Source organism: Bos mutus, chromosome 14, assembly GCF_027580195.1.
Source record: "Bos mutus isolate GX-2022 chromosome 14, NWIPB_WYAK_1.1, whole genome shotgun sequence".
Classification (NCBI taxonomy): Eukaryota; Metazoa; Chordata; class Mammalia; order Artiodactyla; family Bovidae; genus Bos; species Bos mutus.
The window spans coordinates 584,747-605,247 of NC_091630.1; the positions used below are offsets into that span (position 1 = coordinate 584,747).

General features: G+C 46.1%; 1 protein-coding gene across 1 annotated transcript in view; it reads right to left on the minus strand.

Annotated features, from left to right (window-relative positions):
- The window catches only part of COL14A1 (collagen type XIV alpha 1 chain), a 233,071-nt gene that overhangs the window by 45,931 nt on the left and 166,639 nt on the right, over positions 1 to 20,501 (minus strand). The window contains 5 exon segments of the mRNA XM_070382861.1: positions 1,749 to 1,820; positions 2,300 to 2,353; positions 17,674 to 17,727; positions 18,086 to 18,139; positions 19,331 to 19,426. Of these exon segments, the coding sequence (XP_070238962.1) occupies positions 1,749 to 1,820; positions 2,300 to 2,353; positions 17,674 to 17,727; positions 18,086 to 18,139; positions 19,331 to 19,426 (330 nt within the window).

A 20,501-nucleotide genomic window follows, 5' to 3' on the forward strand; every position in this document is an offset into this window, starting at 1 on the left:
TTTGGCTGACTGTATAGAGCTTCTCCATCTTTGGCTGCAAAGAATACAATCAATCTGATTTCAGTACTGACCATCTGGTGGTGTCCATGTATAAAATCTTCTCTTGTGTTGTTGGAAGAGGGTGTTTGGTATGACCAGTGTGTTATCTTAGCAAAACTCTGTTAGCCATTGCCCTGCTTCATTCTGTGCTCCAAGGCCAAATTTGCCTGTTATTCCAGGTGTTTCTTAACTTCCTACTTTTGCATTCCAGTCCCCTATAGTGAAAAGGACATCTTTTTTGGGTGTTAGTTCTAAAAGGTCTTGTAGGTCTTCATAGAACCGTTCAACTTCCACTTCTTCAGCATTACTGGTTGGGGCATAGACTTGATTACTGTGATTACTGTGATTACTGTGATTACTGTGATATTGAATGGTTTGCCTTGGAAACGAACAGAGATCATTCTGTCATTTTTGAGATTGCATCCAAGTACTGCATTTCAGACTCTTTTGTTGACTATGATGGCCACTCCATTTCTTCTAAGGGATTCTTGTCCACAGTAGTAGATATAATGGTCATCTGAGTTAAATTCACCCATTCCAGCCCATTTTAGTTTGCTGATTCCTAGAATGTCGACGTTCACTCTTGCCATCTCCTGTTTGACCACTTCCAATTTGCCTTGATTCATGGACCTGACATTCCAGGTTCCTATGCAATATTGCTCTTTCCAGCATCGGACCTTGCTTCTATCACCAGTCACATCCACAGCTTGGTGTTGTTTTTGCTTTGGCTCCATCCCTTCATTCTTTCCGGGGTTATTTCTCCACTGATCTACAGTAGCATGTTGGGCACCTACCGACCTGGGGAGTTCATCTTTCAGTGTCCTATCTTTTTGCCTTTTCATACTGTTCATGGGGTTCTCAAGGCAAGAATACTATATAATTAATTTAATTAGAATTTGTGTATAATATAATTATATTATAAATACAGTGTATAGATATATGATAAAATATAATTGATATTAATAAAACAATTGATAATATTTAAAATTAATATCAATCATTTAATTAACATATTGTTTAATGGTATTTTATTATATAATTGATTGTATTACTTAGTTATTTTATAATTATTAGTTTTTTATAGTTAATAATTATAATAGTTATTATTACAACTAGTAATTAAATAATTTGTTTCATTCCCTGAGCTTTCATTTACACCGCTGTTCACTTACATGTTCAGGTCTGTTGCTCAGTCGTATCCGACTGTCCGTGACCCCACGAATTGCAGCACGCCAGGCCTCCCTGTCCATCTTATGTGTTAGTGTGTGTTTTAAGGCAAAATTCTGCCTTTCTCATACAACTTAGGGAAGAAAAACCTATTCCCATCCTTATTAATCCTTGACTTTGTCCAGACTTAAATTTTTTGCTCAGAAGACAGGCCTAATTAATAGACATCATTGTACCTAACCTTTGAAAAGATGCATTGAGTTAACTTAGCCAAAAACAGAATAACAAACAATGTAAATATATATAAGCGAAAGTGTAGCTGCAGATCATTCCCTGTTGGGACCATTTGTCTTTAGCCCTGATATACGCACAGTCTCATCTTAATCTTTATCCTAGGAGAGTCTCTGTTTTCCTCACAGATTCCCCGAGAGTCCAATACCGGAAACACATTTTGACACAAGAGACGCTGTCAATTTAAACACAAAAATAAGCCAGAAGGATGCCTGGGCAGCTGTCCTGACTGGCTGCGGCCACATACTCACAGGCGGTCCGAGGGCACCTTGGGGTCCCATGCTTCCTGTGACCCCGGGGACTCCAGGGGCTCCGGGAATGCCCTAGTGGACAGGAAAATGGAGCAAAGGTAAAGACGGGCGTTCCCAACAAAACAGCTCTCCAGAAGGGGCAGCAAACACCGCCTCCCACCCCTGCCGCCCCGCCACCTTCCTGAAGCCAGCTTCAGGACTCACTGCTTATTCCTATTTCCAACTACCACAGAATTAAGGAAGACTCTTTTTGGAAAAGTCCCCACTGTGTTGGTTAGATGTAGTTCTTTCGAATTCAAGCCTTACCTGTGTCTAGTAAAAAAGAAATCAGTGCAGGTGATCTTATGGCAAAGCGGCTCAAAGGTGCAGTAATCAAGCCCCCGGACACATTCCTTTAGAGGATGCTTAGGAAGGGTGCTGACCCAGAGGCTGAGCCACCACACTGCAGCAAAGACGGCTGCAAAGCGAAGGCCTGGCAGCAGAAAAGCTCTCACGAGAAGCGAGTGGCGTTGAAGCAGCGTCGCGCCCCAGGAGTTCCTGGAAATACTTACAATTGGCCCTGGTGGGCCCGGAGGGCCGGAGGATCCATCCTTTCCAGGAAAGCCCTGGGGGAAGAAAAACATGGCATGTCAGCTCTGCAGCTGCTTTATATGGCTTTCAGAAAAGCTGCATTTAATCCCGTTTCATATTTGGGGCAGCAAGTCCTGTCATTTGCTCCAAACTTCCAAGGATTCACTGCTTTTAAACCCTTCATGGGAACTGTTCTTGGCAAAGACTTTTGTGTCTGTTGGCTCTATGAAATCGCCCAATGGGAGAATGTTAGGTGTAAGAAATGCCACAGGAACTTATTTTCAGAAAGTGGTTTTTTTATTATTATTAAATTAAACATAACTAGTGAGAAGGGGGATCAATTCTGGTCATTAACGACCAGACACAAAGACAAATTAGTGTCTTTCAGGACCTAAGAGTTTGGGGACAGGGAACCCCTATCTCAGGAATCTAGTAGTGTATTACAGATTAGGAGTACTGCAGTATCGGGCTCCCTTTTAGCTCAGACAGTAAAGAATCTGCCTGCAATGCTGGAGACCCAGGTTCCATCCCTGGGTCAGGAAGATCCTCTGGAGAAGGGAATGCAACCCACTCCATCACTCTTGCCTAGAGAATCCATGAACAGAGCAGCCTCGCAGGTTATAGTCCATGGGGTCGCAAAGAGTTGGACACAACTGAGCAACTAACACACACATGCACACACACACACACACACCCGCATACACACTACAATATCTGTGACTCTGGAGCTCTTCAAGGACTGCCTGGGGGTGGATCGGGGGTCTTCCTGCAGTGATACAGTTTCGACTGCCGGGCAAGTTTGCTGAATGCAAGTCCACGTGAATACACATCTGCTTCTCATTACATGACGGAACAGTTAAAGACAGAAAGCAAACGATGCTCTTTAAAAATTATCTTCTCCAATCACTGAATGTGTGTGTTATTTTTATGTGAATGTTAAAAAAAAAAGCACATCTGGAGTGACCTACTATCAGATGGCTGTGGTTCTTAGCTGCGGGTGTGGGTCTTTCCAGTGTAATTAAAAACATGAGAGAGGATCTTTGATCTCAACTTTATGATAAATTCACAAAGTTTGTTCAAGACATTATCTTCTACTACATGGAGAAATGGACTTCTCCTCTTGGGATCTGTCCCCTCCTAGAATAATCCATTCTTGTGCTAAGTCGCTTCAGTCCTGTCCAGCTCTTTACGACCTTATGGACTGTAGCCCACCAGGCTCCTCTGTCCATAGGACCCTCCAGGCAAGAACACGGGAGCAAGCTGCCATGCCCTTCTCCAGGGATCTTCCTGACCCAGGGATCGAACCTGGGTCTCTTAGTCTCCTGCGTTGGGCGGGCAGGCTCTTCACCTCTAGCACCACCTGGGATCCATTCTCAGATCAGTTGAAACCAACATCCACCAGCGTCCGTGCTGCCTCTCCCAACTCCCTTTCTGAAGCGCACCACTTTCCCAGTGAGCCTTCCCCATTCTTCCTGCGTGTGAAAGCCCTTCTCCTTGGTGGCCCCCTTTCACTCTCTCTCCTTGTCTCCAGGAATCAAATAAAAGAGGGTAAAAACGAGGCTGGACGAAAGGAAATGGTGTGAGTTGGGAGAAAGACACGAAATGGGAAGGGTGTGTGTCGGAAGAGCGATGGTCTGTGGGCCATCCTGTTCCCAGGTTCAAATACCAGCAAGTCTCAGAGCCAGATGAGGCAGAGGCTGCAGACCCCACGGGCCTCGTGGTTTGCCTTTCCCGCCTGAGCACGCTGTGCGCTTCCATCTTCCAGCCTCTTGTTCAGCAATTCCATGGGAAGCCAGGGGCTGAGCTCTGGCCAGTGGAGAGGGGCCAGTTCCAGCTCTGGCCCATAAGAATTTCTGGGGGGTAATCCTCCACCTTCTTGTCCCTTCTGTAACAGCTTCAGGGCCCACGTGTTGAGGATCAGTGTCTCAAGATGGCAAGACCTTGAGTTCCTAAATGACTCTACAGATCAGAGACTAACTACCCAGCTCCTCTACCCATTCTGTGGACAGTGCTGGGCTGCGACCAACAATAGGCTTCATTTCATTTATTATGTTTTCATTGTTTTAAACCACTGAGATTTTAGGATTTTTGTTCATAACATTCGAGCTAGTGGGTTTTTTCACTGCTACCTCTATTCAGTCACTTCAGTTATTCACTCAAAAATATTATTAAGTCATAAAGCTGCAGGGGTAGGCCCTGATATAGATTAGATTACACAAACCCGCACACACATCCTTCCTTGGATTTGCTAGCTAAACAACAAATATTAATACTGACATAGGTTGAAAGATATTATTTTACGTGGAGTTTAAATATAGCATGTCCAGGAAGAGGGTATAAAAAATCAGAACATGTAAGAGAAAACCAGAACCTTATAACTCCTTCAGCCCAACTGCTTCATATTATAGGTGAGAAAATTTGGGATCAAAAGAGATTAGGAGCCTTTACCATTAAAAAAATTTTTTTATATCTACTAGTATTTCCTATATGAAGTTCACATAACAAAACCAGGGACTCTGAGGACATACTCAATAATTTAAGAAGGCATTTGAAAAGAACTTCGTTTGCTTCCTGCCTTAAAACTCTCCCAGCGCTGGAGGGGAAGCGAGCACACTCCCGTGTGTGAGGCCACACGTGATACGCGGCCAACGCCACTGCCCAGCAGGCAGGAGTTCAGCCTGGCTTCCCGGACTCTCTTCCAGGCTGTGTCCAGAGGCAAAATTCTCAAAAACAAGCAAGGGCGATGTTATGCAGAGGGAGCAAGCCAAGGCGTATTTTCTGAAAAGACAGTGCACTATTCCAGGGAGGATCTGCAGGAAAAAGCGCATCAGCTCCTCCCTCTCAATCACGGGGAAGGGGCTCACGAAGCAGCGCTCCGTCAGGACTCTCCTCCACTGGATCACCCGAAGGACGCTACCGAGAACAGTGTTCAATGTGCTCGATTTACAGACAGCTGGTGCCTATCATGTGGGAGGAGAGAGGATGGAATGTCGTTAGGCAGAACTAAATTTGGCAAGAGGCTGTTGCTCCCGTGTGGTCGCATCCAAAGAGGAGACTGCATGTTGGTTCACTCTGCGTTCTCGGGGTGCCCAACCTCCAGGAGCCTGCTGATCTGAGGTGGAGCTGATGTAGTAACAGGAATACACTGAACAATGAATGTCATGAGCTTGAATCATCCCCAAACCATCCCCCACCGCTGGTTCGTGGAAAAACTGTCTTCCACGAAGCTGATCTCTGGTGCCAAAAAGGTGGGGGACCACTGCTCTTCCTAAAGGGCCCCTCGGAAGCTGTTGGTGTCCAGTCCCTCAGTCGTGTCCGATTCTTTGCCACCCCATGGACTGCAGCACGCCAGGCCTCCCTGTCCATCACCAACTCCCGGAGTTCACCCAAACTCATGTCCATTGAGTCGGTGATGCCATCCAGCCATCTCATCGGAAACTGAGATTTCTTTTTTTTCTTCTTTGAGGGAAGAAATTATGTCTTATTCACTGTTCTATTCCTAATACCTCCCTAGCACATGGTTGGCACCAAATACATACTAAAAAAAAAAATTAAAGTGGAATAAAAATGATACTCCTAGAAGAAGTGCTCTGATAATCGAGTAAATAAATATTAATTGCAGGTATAATTAGCCCAGAAATGCATGGGGGTGGGGAGACATGCCGATCTTTTCCGGCTTTGCTCTTGAACCCTCACGAGCCTGGAGGAAAGGGGTCGGGAGTTCTCCAGCCCCAGAAGCTGAAATTGCATTTCAGTGACTACCTGAGGGGGGGTTTCCTAGAAGCAGACCGGGCTTTTGCGCCTTTGATTTATAGAGGGAGGGGGCTTCCCCGGTGGTCCAGTCACCTGCCAATGCAGGGGACATGGGTTCGATTCCGAGTGCCACCACGATGGAGCCTGTGCTCTGGAGCCTGTGCACTGCAACGAGGGCAGCCCGCTTGCCACACCTAGAGCCAGCCCCACGGCCACGAGGTCCCCGTGCGGCCAGACAGAGATGAAGGCGCAGTTTAATATGCTTTACAGAGGGAGTGTTCTAGGAGAAACCTTTCAGGTAGTGAGGGAGGCAGGAGAGGGCAGGCACAGGGGTTAGGTCAGGACTGGGTTTCGCTGAGGTCTGCTCTCGTCGGGGAGCTCTGCAAGGTGGGTGGCGCCTCAGGGTTAGCCAGTCAGTCATCGGCTGGGTTTCCGGGTGGCTCTAGTAATAAGGAACCTGCCTGCCAATGCAGGAGACACAAGAGCCGTGGGTTCGATCCCTGGGCAGAAAGATCGCCTGGAGAAGGGGATGGCAACCCACTCCAATATTCTTGCCTGGAGAATCCCATGGACAGAGGAGCCTGGTGGGCTGCAGTCCATGGGCTTGCAAACAGTCAGACATGACTGAGGGACTTAGCATGCACACATGCACGGAGCCAAGGTGGCATTTCCAAGGGTAGTTCTCTACAGTAGAGGTAACTGAGCTGTTAGCAGCCAGGGCATGGAGGGCACGGGCCAGGGTCAAGGAGCATCCGTTCCACGCATTTCACTCTAGCACCTTCTTTTGTTATTGGAGTGTAGTTGCTTTACAATGGTGTTAGTTTCTGCAGCAAAACGAGTCAGCTGCGTGTGTGTGTGAGTGTGCGTGTGTGTGTGTGAGTGTGCGTGTGAGTGTGCATGTGTGCGTGTGTGTGTGTGTGGGAGTGTGCGTGTGTGTGGGAGTGTGTGTGTGTGAGTGTGCATGTGTGCGTGAGTGTGTGTGTGAGTGTGCATGTGTGTGTGTGCGTGTGTGTGTGTGTGTGCGTGTGTGTATGTGAGTGTGCGTGTCTGAGTGTGCGTGTGTGAGTGTGCGTGTGTGTGTATGTGAGTGTGCGTGTGTGAGTGTGCGTGGGAGTGTGTGTGTGTGTGTGTGCATGTGTGTGTGTGTGCGTGTGTGAGTGTGCGTGTGTGTGGGAGTGTGCGTGTGTGTGCGTGTGTGTGTGTGTGTGTGTGTATGTGAGTGTGCGTGTGTGTGTGTGAGTGTGCGTGTGTGTGAGTGCGTGTGTGTGCGTGTGTGCGTGTATGTGAGTGTGCGTGTGTGTGTGTGTGAGTGTGCGTGTGTGTGTGTGCACGCGTGTGTGAGTATGCGTGTGTGTGTGAGTGTGCGTGTGTGTGTGTGTAGCCTCTCTTGGATTTCCTTCCCACTTAGGTCACCACAGGCCACTGAGTGGAATTCCCTGTGCTATATAGTAGGTTTTCATTAGCTATCTGTTTATACACAGTATCTATAGTTCACTCTAGCACTTTCATTCATGGATTTTCATGAACAAATGCACATTTTTAGAAATAACATTTTAACAGTAAAGGCATTCTTAAGGGTACTATGAGTTTCCTGTTTCCCTCATTCCAAATTAAAATTTACTTGCTATACCTGGTTATAATTTAAAATATATTAGGGGGACATCCCTGGCGGTCCAGTGGCTAAGATGCTGAGCTCCCAGTGCAGAGGGGCCTGGGTTCAGTCCCTGGTCAGGGAGCTAGGTCCTACCTGCTGCGACGGAGACCTGGCACAGCCAAGTAAATAAATATTCAAAAAGAAAAGATGTTAGGTTCTATATTATTTTAGAAACATAAGCAAAGCCATTTCCCTCCCCCCCAGGTTTCTTTCTAACTGCAAAAAAGTTCATGTTTTCATCACATAGCTTTATGTTTTAACAATCACATTTTAAATTCACCTCTGAAAGATTTTTTTCACTTGTAAGCCTCACGTTTGTCATATTAAACTATAGTTGTGGAACTACTATGTGCTGGGTTTCTGCTAGCTTTCAGATAGTCAACAATGAACAAGACAGTTTGTTTTCAAGGAGGTGATGGTTTTGAGAAAAGTCAACAATTGAAAGTAAACAGCAATGAGCCTCAATGCGGGGACTAGAGGGTTCCACGGGAACACGCAAAAGGGTGTCCAGTCGTGGCGTGGGGGTCCGGGCAGGGGTTCCCAGAAGAGGGGTTCAGGTCAAGGGCCCCAGGAGGCTGGTCCACCCTCCCTGCCCAGAGGCCGCTCAGCTCAGGCCGGCTCCGGGACCTCTCCTCGCCCTTCATCCATGGTGAGGAGCGACGGCAGCAACTCTTCATATCGAAGCAATAAAGTTGGTGAAAAGGAAAACCACGTGAACTGTCTGCGCTTTGCAAACATCTCCAGATCTGTAGACGTTTCCTTTCACACCAGAGAGCCAATCTCAGCACCTGTGCATTTGTGCATGAAGCACCCTCATGAAAAGCTGTTGCTGCTGCTGCTAAGTCGCTTCAGTCGTGTCCGACTCTGTGCGACCCCATAGACAGCAGCCCACCAGGCTCCCCTGTCCCTGGGATTCTCCAGGCAAGAACACTGGAGTGGGTTGCCATTTCCTTCTCTAATGCATGAAAGTGAAAAGGGAAAGTGAAGTTGTGCAGTCATGTCTGACTCTTAGTGACCCCATGGACTGCAGCCTACCAGACTCCTCTGTCCATGGGATTTTCCAGGCAAGAGTACTGGAGTAGGGTGCCATTGCCTTCTCTGCTCATGAAAAGCAGACACCTTTAATTAAGTGATGAAGAATGACTAACAGGGACAGAAGATTAAAGGAGAAGCATAATGTGAGAGTTCACTTAAACCGACACATGCTCTTTTTAGGTACATAAAATCAGCCACCTACTAACAGGGGTGCTTTATAAGCTGAGCAGCTCCCAGCACGTCTCCTTTTTGAGAGTCCCACCTCAATATTAATATGCAACCACAATGCACATTAGAAATATTTTTTGCTATAAAAACTTGAAAGTTTTTTTAGTTTGTTTTTGAAAACATTTGGCTCTGAGCAGCTTATTAAGTTATGGTTGGCCATGATTTATCAGCAAAAGGAAATCTATTGCAAAATATGTTTTCAAAATCACTGATATTTGAATAAATACCAAATTTAACTATGGCTGAAATTAGCAAGTGTAATGTTTTATACACATTTAACTAATTTTGATTTTTTCAGTTTTCTTTTCTACAGTCTAGAGCAAACACATATGCTTTTTTTCAGGTGGCAAGAATTTTTTTGTAGGCTCTTAAAAAGTTCTTGATGAAAGTAAAAGAGGAGAGTGAAAAAGTTGGCTTAAAGTTCAACATTCAGAAAACTAAGATCATGGCATCTGGTCCCAGTACTTCATGGCAAATAGATGGAGAAACAGTGGAAACAGTGTCAGACTTTATTTTTCTGGGCTCCGAAATCACTGCATATGATGACTGCAGCCATGAAATTAAAAGACGCTTACTCCTTGGAAGGAAAGTTATGACCAACCTAGATAGCATATTCAAAAGCAGAGACATTACTTTGCCAACAAAGGTCCATCTAGTCAAGGCTATGGTTTTCCAGTGGTCATGTATGGATGTGAGAGTTGGACTGTGAAGAAAGCTGAGCACCGAAGAATTGAGGCTTTTGAACTGTGGTGTTGGAGAAGACTCTTGAGAGTCCCTTGGACTGCAAGGAGATCCAACCAGTCCATTCTGAAGGAGACCAGCCCTGGGATTTCTTTGGAAAGAATGATGCTAAAGCTGAAACTCCAGTACTTTGGCCACCTCATGTGAAGAGTTGACTCATTGGAAAAGACTCTGATGCTGGGAGGGATTGGGGGCAGGAGGAGAAGGGGATGACAGAGGATGAGAGTTTGAGCAAACTCCGGGAGTTGGTGATGGACAGGGAGGCCTGGAGCGTTGCGATTTGTGGGGTGGCAGAGTCGGACACGACTGAGCGACTGAACTGAACTGAACTGAAAAAGTTTGCACTTTCAAGGTACTCTGTCTACAGCATCTAAAAGATGAAATGGATGTGCCCACACAGCATGTTGTAACTAAAGTTAAAGTCAGAGGCTAGAATATTTATGCTTATGTAGTTATCAGAGACGGGCTTCCCTCGTGGTTCAGTAGTAAAGAATCTGCCTGCCAAGCAGGAAACTCGGGTTCGATCTCTGGTCTGGGAAGAGTCCCCAGAGAAGGAAATGGCAACCCACTACAGTGTTCCTGCCTGGGAAATCCCACGGACAGGGGAGCCTGGTGGGCTACAGGTCATGGGTTCGCGGAAGACTCAGGCACAACAGCGACCGCACAGCAGCAGCAGCAGCCATCAGAAACAGCCCTGAGGACAGGGGCTCGGGCGCGACGGTCACTCTCCACACCCTCTTTGCAGCCAGGATGGTGGGCCACTGACACGAACTGTGATTGACTAAAACAGGGCCGAGCAGGTCCTTTGACAAACACCACTCCCTTGGGTACCGTGGGGCCTGTGAGCCCCTGGCATCTGACGCGTTTGCTGAACCAGAACGAACTTGAGCCAAGAGGACTGAAGAAACACTGAGACTCTCGCTGCACAGTTTCAACCCTGAGAGCACCGGCAAGGGGCCAGGAGGCAGTCGGCCACACGGAACAGGCTGCTACCAGCAGCAGAGGCTTCAGACCAGCCACCAGATTAAGGGGCCACGGAGCAAAAAGCCTCAGACCCTGAAACACTGGCCAGGTTAGAGACGGAGATCAGCCCTGAGCGTGCTTCCATGTGGAGTCACGCTGGGGAATTTTCAGTCACACACATGCAGATACAAACATACACATTTGCATTTTATATAGGTGCACAATACGCTATTTTTAAAATGTACAAATTTATATATGTATTACATGTATAATTTAAATGTATATATAGATATATAAACGGGTATAGCTTTAGTAACCTGCAGTGGTGATTCCAGTGAATGAAAACAAAAGCAATATTCAACCCAAGAAATTGCTTTAACTTGCAAAAGGTTTAACATAATGTATTGTCCAGTGGTTCTAAAACCTAGCTGTTTATTAGAATCAGTAATCATTTTTAAACTATACATTCCTAAGTCACACCCAAGACCATTAGTATCTGAATCTCTGAGGCTAAAGCTCAGGAATGTGTATATTCAAAAAACAAAGAAAACACAAAACAACAGCTTGATCACTTATGTTGTGGAACTGCTAGTTTTCAAATATAAACATGTCTGCCTTGGCCCCAAAGGACAGCGTTGGCATCAGAGTGCAAGATAGATATCATTTGTAGGCTGTCTCGTAGTAGAAGCATCTTTAAAGCCAGTAATAACAAGAAACTAATTCACTAAGTAATGGTTCTCTCCTCAAATGGGCCATTATCCAAGTAAAAGTGAAATGTAATCAAAGAAACATAGTCTTCATGTGTGAACTAGCAGCTTCTACTTCATCAAGAAAGTAACCCAAACTGGGCTCCTTCTGCCCCCAAAACACTGGGTGAGGTGTCTTCAGTGATGGAGTGCTGCTTATTAATATCTTCACTGGAAGAGTTGCCCATATTAGCGAAGTCCACTTTAACCTTTAATGTAATTTTGTGGAAAGAAAGAGTGCAGTGTCGGGGCCTGAGAGTGGATTAGAATCCTGCTGCAATGCTTGCTGGCTGTGTGCGTTACTTTAAGTTTGCGTTACTTCAAGTTTCCGAGCTTCAGATTCTCTGTGTCTGTAATGGGGTGACAGTGCCCAGCATTTGTGGTTACTCTGAGGACTGGAGAACACAACATCTGTAGAGCACTGCACTTAGTCGATCATCAATAATAGTGGCTGCTGCTCTTTTTATTAAAATAATCTGCCAAGTCCCAATTGCATAGACTGTCATCACTGTGGTTGACTGGGAGAATGTTTTTTTGGGATTTTATAAAAACCTGTCTAGACCCATGGAAAAGAAAATCAAATCATTCTCTCCACTAGCTTTGTGCTAGTTTTTTGTATTTCCTTTTCTGGAGGAGGAAGATACTCAAGGGGGTAATTATCATGAATCTTAGTATTTAACAAAATATCCCTTAGATGAATCTCTCATCAGAGCTTGACATTTATGATAGAAATTAAACCCAGATTGCTGACTCCAGTTCAGTTCTTCAAGGATATTTTAAGCAAGCACAACTTGCTTTGATGAAATGGGACATTCATCACAAATACGGCCTTTGTGGAGTCGCTGAGTCGGGTCCGACTCTTTGCAACCCCATGGGGACTATAGTCCGCCAGGCTCCTCTGTCCATGGAATTCTCCAGGCAAGAATACTGGAGTGGGTAGCCATTCCCTTCTCCAAGGAGTCTTCCCAGTCCAGGGATGGAACCCAGGTCTCCTGCATTGCAGGCAGATTCTTTACCGTCTGAACCAACAGGGAAGCCCTTGCACACATCCAATCCACATAGAAAGCAGACACGGTCCAAGGATCCTTTCAACACAGACTCCAAGAAAATTAAACAATAAGAACTTGCTTTTTCTTTAGACTTTTTTTTTTTTTTTTTTTTGCAGTTCATTAAAATCTTCTCAGTTACCTTGATAATGTCAAGGACAGGCATTATAAAATACTGTACTGTCCTGACTCATTGGCTCTACACTGAAACTAGTGAATACTCATACCAGCTAGAGTTGAATTTTTACATAGAAATCCCTTATATGAAGGGCTTCCCAGGTGGCGCTAGTGGTAAAGAACCTGCCTGCCAATGCAGGACACCTGAGTTGTGGGTTCGATTCCTGGGACAGGAAGATCCCCTGGAGGAGGGCACGGCAAACCACTCCAATATTCTTGTCTAGAGAATCCCATGGACAGAGGAGCCTGGCGAGCTACAGTCCATGGGGTCACAAAGAGTCAGATACAACTGAAGTGACTTAGCATGTCCTTATTTGAATCAATTTCCACAATAGCTCTATGGACTCAAATATTATTTTTCCCACTCAGATGAGGAAAGGGAGCCTTGAACACTTTGAGTGACTGGCTCCGTGTCCCATGGTTAGAGTTCAAACTCAGGTCTGGCTAAGTGTCCAAGTCTCTGATATTTACCACGGGGCCATCCTGCTTCTCCTAACCACAAGTTCAGCAGAATTCATATGCAGAACTTTAAAACAGTATTTCCTCTTTCACAGATGGAACGGGAAGCCTGTGGTTATGGCGTGAAAACAGGAGGTGCAGGGAGTGGTAACCTGGAGTAAGGGAAGCATTCCAGGTTCAGTTTTACTTGGAATTCTAAAACGAATACCCTTGGAGGGATACCAGGGAGGAATACTACTATCTTCCAGGTGCCATAAAATATGTATCTCCCAGTCATTTTTATTTCTTGCCTCTCGGCCTTTTTATAAAACCATAGTAAGAATTGGGAAAAAAATATTTTTTTAAAGTTTCTATTTGGAGTGGCTGACAGACAGCTGGTGGTCTTGGATATAAGTGAGCCTCAGAACTAGAAAAAAGGTAGTTTTTCCTTTCTTTCTTTTTCAGTTCATATACTTATCATCCACGTCTTTCCTGTTTTTCCTGGTTCCTCTTAGGACCGCTTGGATGACCAGGGTGGGGGCAGAGATGTCCGCCTACATCAGAGGAGCCTAAAGACCGCGGGGTGGGCCCTGGGGTCACAGACATCAAGCAGAGAGGAGGAACGAGGCAGAAGGGAGAGGGCAAGACGAACAGGGAAAAGAAGAAAGGATGAGGGTGCTGTCGGCTGCAATGATGCAGGATGAAAACCGACGCCCGCGCCCACCCAGCTGCTCAGCCTGCTTGCGCACTGCTGCTTTACACGGCGGGGTCTTGCACTGAGCCAGAGGCTGAGGCTGCTTCAGGGAAGAAGTCCAACTTCTGCTGGCCTTGCTTATGGCCTGAGGCCCAGGGTTGAATATGAGCTGCCTCTACAAGTCCATGATTCCCCTTGGGAAAAGCCAGAATGAGCTAGAAATTTTAGAAAGAAAACATGTTTCCTGTTTAAAGAGATGTTTAATCCTCTCTTTGTTTTCTGCTAAACTCCCCTCCTTGCAGACTAAATGGAAGGGTGACACTGGCCCTGGCTCCAGGTGAGGGACGCTGGCCTTTCCCTAAGCTAATAAGCAGGGCACTGATCACAGTTTGGGGCTGTGAATTCTTAACTCTCAGTAAGACAAGGACTTTTTAAAAGAAGGGTGACCAGTAAGGGACAGCCCATCACTTGACTATCAGAAGAAATGGGGCATGGTAATGATTCGAAGAGCTGACTCACTAGAAAAGGGCCTGAGGCTGGGAAAGATTGAAGGCGAGAGGAGAAGCGGGCAACAGAGGATGAACGGACATGAGACTGAGCAAACTCAGGAGATGCTGAAGGACAGGGAAGCCTGGCATGCTGCACTTCATGGGGTTGTAGAGTCGAACACGACTGAGTGACGGAACAACAAGGAATAAATGAGTGACTTCAGTGTTTGGTGGTGCTGTTTCGTCGTTAAATCATGCCCGACTCTTTGAGACCCCATGGACTGTAGCCTGCCAAGCCCCTCTCTCCATGGGATTTCCCAGGCAAGAATATTCCCAGGCAAGAATACTAGAGTGGGTTGTCATTTCTTTTTTCAGGGGATCATCCCAACCCAGGGATCAAACCCGTGTTGCCTGCACTGGCACATAGACTTTTTCACCACTGAGCCGCCCAAGGAGCCCGATGAGCGCCGCCCGAGGAGCCCGACGAATGCCACCAGAGAAGCCCGACGAGTGATTTCAGTGCTTGGCGTAACGACAAAACAACCGCCTTCCCGATTTCCTGGAAAACGCTTTCCAGGAGAGGCTCCTCGGGCGTCTCGGCAGGAAGTCTCTTCACCCCGTGTGTCTGCTCTCAGACAGCTCTGTGCCACGGTTGCCACTGCCATTATTACCATAGTCATCATTACTGCTTTCCTTCTGAGTGCAACTGTGCCTCAGGCACAGCAGGGATGAGAGTGAAGTCACTCAGTCGCCTCCGACTCTGTGCGACCCCGTGGCCTGCAGCCCGCCAGGCTCCTCGGTCCATGGGATTCTCCAGGCAGGAACACTGGGGGCCACCAGTTCCTGCTCCAGGGGATCTTCCTGGCAGAACCCATGTCTTCTGTTTCCCCTGCGTTGCAGGCAGATTCTGAACCAGTGAGCCACCAGGGAAGCCCACATGACACACAGCAGGTACTAAATTAAGATATGAGTTCAACTAATATCTTATTAAACAAGATATTAAGATAATGAAAATATGTATATGCAGTCCCTCCCTCAAGCTGAGTAGGCATTCCAGGAGATACTACTACATATTATTATGTGTTAATGATGCCCCGAGAGTTGTACACTGGAATAGTATTACCTTCAAATACCTTTCCTAAAGCAACTGGGATAGGGTTGGCACAATTTTTTTAACATTAAATTTTTAATGAGTTAAATTTTTCTTTAACTCGTTTAAAGAATGAGTGTCCTCTGGAAACCATTTTAAAAACGCAATTCCCTTCCCATCCACAAATTTTTCAAAATAGGCATTAGAGGCAGATTGAGAGCAGGAGGAGAAGGGGACAGAGGCTGAGATGGTTGGATGGCGTCACCGACTCAATAGACATGAGTTTGAGTGAACTCCGGGAGTTGGTGATGGACAGGGAGGCCTGGCGTGCTGCGATTCACGGGGTCACAAAGAGTCAGACACAACTGAGCGACTGAACTGAGCTGAAAGTTTTACCTTCAAATTGAGGGAGAGAGGGAAATAAAATCTATGTACAGATATATTAACACTTTATTAGGCCTTAAGACTTTTTATCCTATAGAACGAAACATGTTTGGAAGAATGGCAACATATTTATCAAAAAATCTGTGTTGGCGTAGTGCTTTTAAAAGAATCCCAGACTCAGATGATCTGGACACTAACCCAATATGTTTGCTCTGGAAGAACTTTTCCAAGACTAGACTCTGCATAGATAAATCAAGGAAATTCACTGAACCAAACCTTTAGAACTGCTGTTTTCAGAGCTTCAGAGTTTTCAGGAATCATGAAGGAACCTAGGTGTGTAACCACACAGGATCTTAGTCTAAGCCCTTTGCCAAAACATATAAATACTTTTAGACACTCCTTCCACATGTCCAAGACACCTACATAAATCTCACTTCTAGAGAAAGCCTCTTTTTAGATACATTCACCTGGACGTGCTTTACCGACTAATCCCATTTGATGGATGGAGATTGAACTGAGATTTTAAGCAAATGAAAGTTGAATGCGAAACCAAAAAAAAAAACCTAACATGGAAGGAATTTAAATTCCCACACCTGCACCCCTATAGAAAACATTTATTTCCTTATCCTTGAGCAGCATAGCTAAAGGCAACCTGGTCTGAGTAGAGAACTACGTCCTCCAGCTAATCATTTGCTACCCTAGTGGGTTAGCTGTCCCCTACGATATCAGCGAATGTCACTGAACGTGCTGTCCTTTACTGGACTGGATCTAAGTGGAGGCCACTGTATATAATCCAGTCTTAAGAACAACTGTGCAGCTGCCAGTGACCTTTTGAGGAAGATCAGTCTCTCTCTGTCGCTGAAAATGTAATAACTTTCTATTGCCTTCCTGTAAAAGCTCAAAATCCTTGGTCCGAAAAAAAGAAGCGATGACGTCAGTGAATTTGTGTTTACCTCTTCGGTGCCATCTCTTGGCAAGCTCTCCACACCAAGGCATGTGCACACACGTGTACACTTGTGTGCACACACAGACACACATACAGACAGAGCACTGTCATCTCCAGCCACACTGAACCACGCGCAGGAACGGAGATGCCCACCTTCTCGTCCACTCCACCCCTCCACACGCCACGCATGCTGTCCCTCTGCTTGCAATGGCTTCCCCGTCCTTCCTGGCTGATTTCTCTCCCTCAGTTGAAAACCAGTCTATGTGGTGCTGCCTCCGGGAAGCCTTCCTTCCCCAACCCTCCAGGTCTGGCTTGGTTATCTATTCCTGTGCCCTATGGGGCTCTGTAAATTCTCCCATGATAGCATGTTTCTTATTTGGTTCTGTTTCCCCCATTAAGCTCTAAACTCTTTGAGGACAAAAACCCTCAAACCTGGCTCAGTGAAGACATGTTGACCAAACACACTCTGGATGTTAAGTCAGCCCTCAACCACCCTATACATTCTTTTATTGCCGTGCACTTGAACAATTCCAGGAAGTGACTACTGATGTGTGCTAAAGAAATGGAGACTATTACAGATAGTCACCATCATTAAATTCCAGTTCTTATGGTTCTTGATTTCCTTTAGGTTTGTACCTTAAGAATTTGAAACAACCGGAAAATCTGTTAGACCAACGCCCACAATTCAGTGCAAATTGCATTCAGCTTCTGGGAACGTTCAGCAAGAGGTGTGGCTGATTTGAGAAGGTCTGCTGAAAGTTTCTAGGTTTTGAGGAAAGTTGTGGATATGGAAGAACACCAGTTAAGGTAAACAGATGCAGGATTGGTAGAACGTAGATAGATGGGAGAAAAAATAAGGGAAAAACAAAACAAAACACGTGGTTTGACTTCCCTGCACAGAGCCTGCCAGCAGCAGAGAGAGACCTGGTGAGAAGTGTACTGTGCTAACGGGCAATCTTGGGCTCGTCTTACCCTCTGGCCCGGGGAGCCGTCGCGTCCTGGTGAACCAACACTGCCCGGGACACCCTAGACAGAGCAAAGACAGGACGGTGTCAGAATCGCGGAAACCAATCACCCTCTCAGCCAGCTGCCCCGGAATAAGTCAAGGCCTCCAAACAAACCTGAAACCCTACGGGTGAAGCCCAGAGCTTATTCACCGGAAGGAAAGCAAATGTCCCCCACCGGGGTTCACCCACCGGGGTTCACCCGGGGCAGCGTCAGGAGGACCCTCGGGTGGGGGCCAAAGGTCAATGAATACAGGCTGCTGGTCCTCAGCATAGAAACCATTCACTGCCAAGATCACAGCGGACTTCAGAAGCTACGGTCTTTTTTCTTGGTAAAGCTCTAGACTGAGAGCAATGGAGTAAAAAAATAAAAATAGTACCTGTGGGCCAGGCAATCCGATCTCTCCTTTCTCTCCTTTTTCACCTGGCATTCCCTGGACATCCGAAAGGACACGGGGGTTAAGTTCACAAAAGGAAACTGGTAAGTCCTTAGTCTCTTCTTTTCCTCTGCTGGCTGACTCTTAACATTTTCAACATTAAATTGTTTCTACACTAACATCCAAATACAGCATATTTCACTTTTCACATAAGCTACACAACTTAGGTAAGCATGCTTACAGAGTAGAATGTTTATATTTCAGAATAGTTTAAACACAGTGCATACAATCTGATTTAGTTAAGCTTATATTGTAAATACATGAGCAGAGTCTTGAATATTTCAGTATTATTTATAGCTTAGATGTTAAAACTTACATCTATATATACTTTTGTTTTGTTTGGCTAGAAACTTATAAAAAGGCAAAAGCAAGCACAGTACCTGACCTGTAGCAAGACCTCAACGAATTCTTAGTGTTAATTGTAATTATACAAACTGGCATGTTAAATAAGAAGAATTCATTCATGTGTAAATGACTCTGGAAATGAAGACATCTGAGCTAGGGACACACAATCATATGCACAGGAAGATTTGCTAAAACTGTATTTCAATCATTTATACTAAAACTGTACTTAAAAATGTATATAATGGCACAAATACTAATTACAGAGACTGGTTTTATTCCTTAAATCTAGATTCCTCTACTAAGTTAAATGAAAATCAGTGAATGGAACTGAATTTGCTTTCAATGGTACAAACAGCTCATGTGGCTGTAAAGAGCATATCGTCTATAATGTTAAACTCATCGCAGCCCACTTTGATGGCCTGTCGAGATAAAGACCTAAATAAATGGCTTTGTGGTTGTAGCTCCACGATTACTACAAATACCAAATGAAAAACTTAAGTCGTATAACATCTGTCCCTTCCAGGTTTATCATACCCACTAAGGACTTGGTCAAATAAGGAAAAGGAGCCGTATGTGTCAAGCCTTGCTTTCTTTTCCAGACAAATCACCTGTGGCTGTACCTACTCCCTGGGCACGTACATAAACCTACAGGCCCCGTTTACTGAGTGCAAAGCTGGCTTATGAATGAGCTCTCGATCATCATGCTCATTTCCCAGTCCTTACTTTCAGGGGCTGGAAGAGGCTGTGGATCATTACTAGGGGTGGAAGACAAAAGCTCATTCTCTGTAACTCATGGGGAAGTGAGAACAACAAAACCCGCCCCAACGCTGACACACAACTCACAGGCATCCCTTGAATGGAGAGACCGCTTGGTCCCTGGGGCCCCGGGGGGCCCTGAGGTCCAGGAGGGCCCGTTTCACCCCGAGGGCCATCTGGTCCCTGGAAGGCAAGAAGGTCACGCCAAAGGTAAGTCAGACCCCCTGGAACCCAGAAATATCTACTACCCGATGTTCCTGCTGAGCGCATTTATCTTCTACTTCATTAACTTTCCTCAGACATAAAACACTCACAGGACAACGAGACACGAAGCCTCAGAGGACTCGCCTCCCAGGCCTAGAGTCATCAGCGAGCCAGGAGAGAAAACACAGTAGCTGCTGCAACTGTATTATAGTGGTTTCCATAAATAAGAACGCTGTGCCAACAGTGTGAGGAATTAGACCCCCCACACTGCATCACAAATCTGAAAGATGTAAGCGGTACAAGACCACCCTCTTGGCCTTCGAAGGTTCCCACCATCCAGCCAAACGACATTCCCTTCCTTCGTTACTGTGAACTGTCATCTCTGGGGCGCTGCTCTGCGTTTATCGAAGATATTGGGGCACGTACTCTCATACGTGGAGCCAAGTAAGATCCATCGCCTCTGCCTGAGAAAACGTGCCACAATCGCAAAAAGTAAAACAGAACAACAAAGAAGACCTCGTGTGGTCTGAGTGTGGAGCTGGGTGGTACCCGATCCATTCTCTCCAGCCTTCTTTCACTGACTCCCCCTTGGCCTCGCCCCATTCTCTCTTACCTTGTTCCACTTGTCTCCAATTTTCTACTAAAAAAAAGCTGCAGTGTTCTCTCCTCCATGAATAAATGCTGTGCGGATTTAATAAGTGATCATGTTGAAGCAGTAAGTCAAGCAAGATGGCTGGGGACGACGCAGAGCGTCACGGTGAAGGTGGGACAGGCGGAAGAGCGTCACGGTGAAGGTGAGACAGGCGGAGGAGCGTCACGGTGAAGGTGAGACAGGCGGAGGAGCGTCACGGTGAAGGTGGGACAGGCGGAGGAGCGTCACGGTGAAGGTGGGACAGGCGGAGGAGCGTCACGGTGAAGGTGAGACAGGCGGAGGAGCGTCACGGTGAAGGTGAGACAGGCGGAGGAGCGTCACGGTGAAGGTGAGACAGGCGGAAGAGCGATCAGAGGCCTGAAGCCAAGGAGCTGGGGCTGACTCTCAAGGCAGTCGCGCACG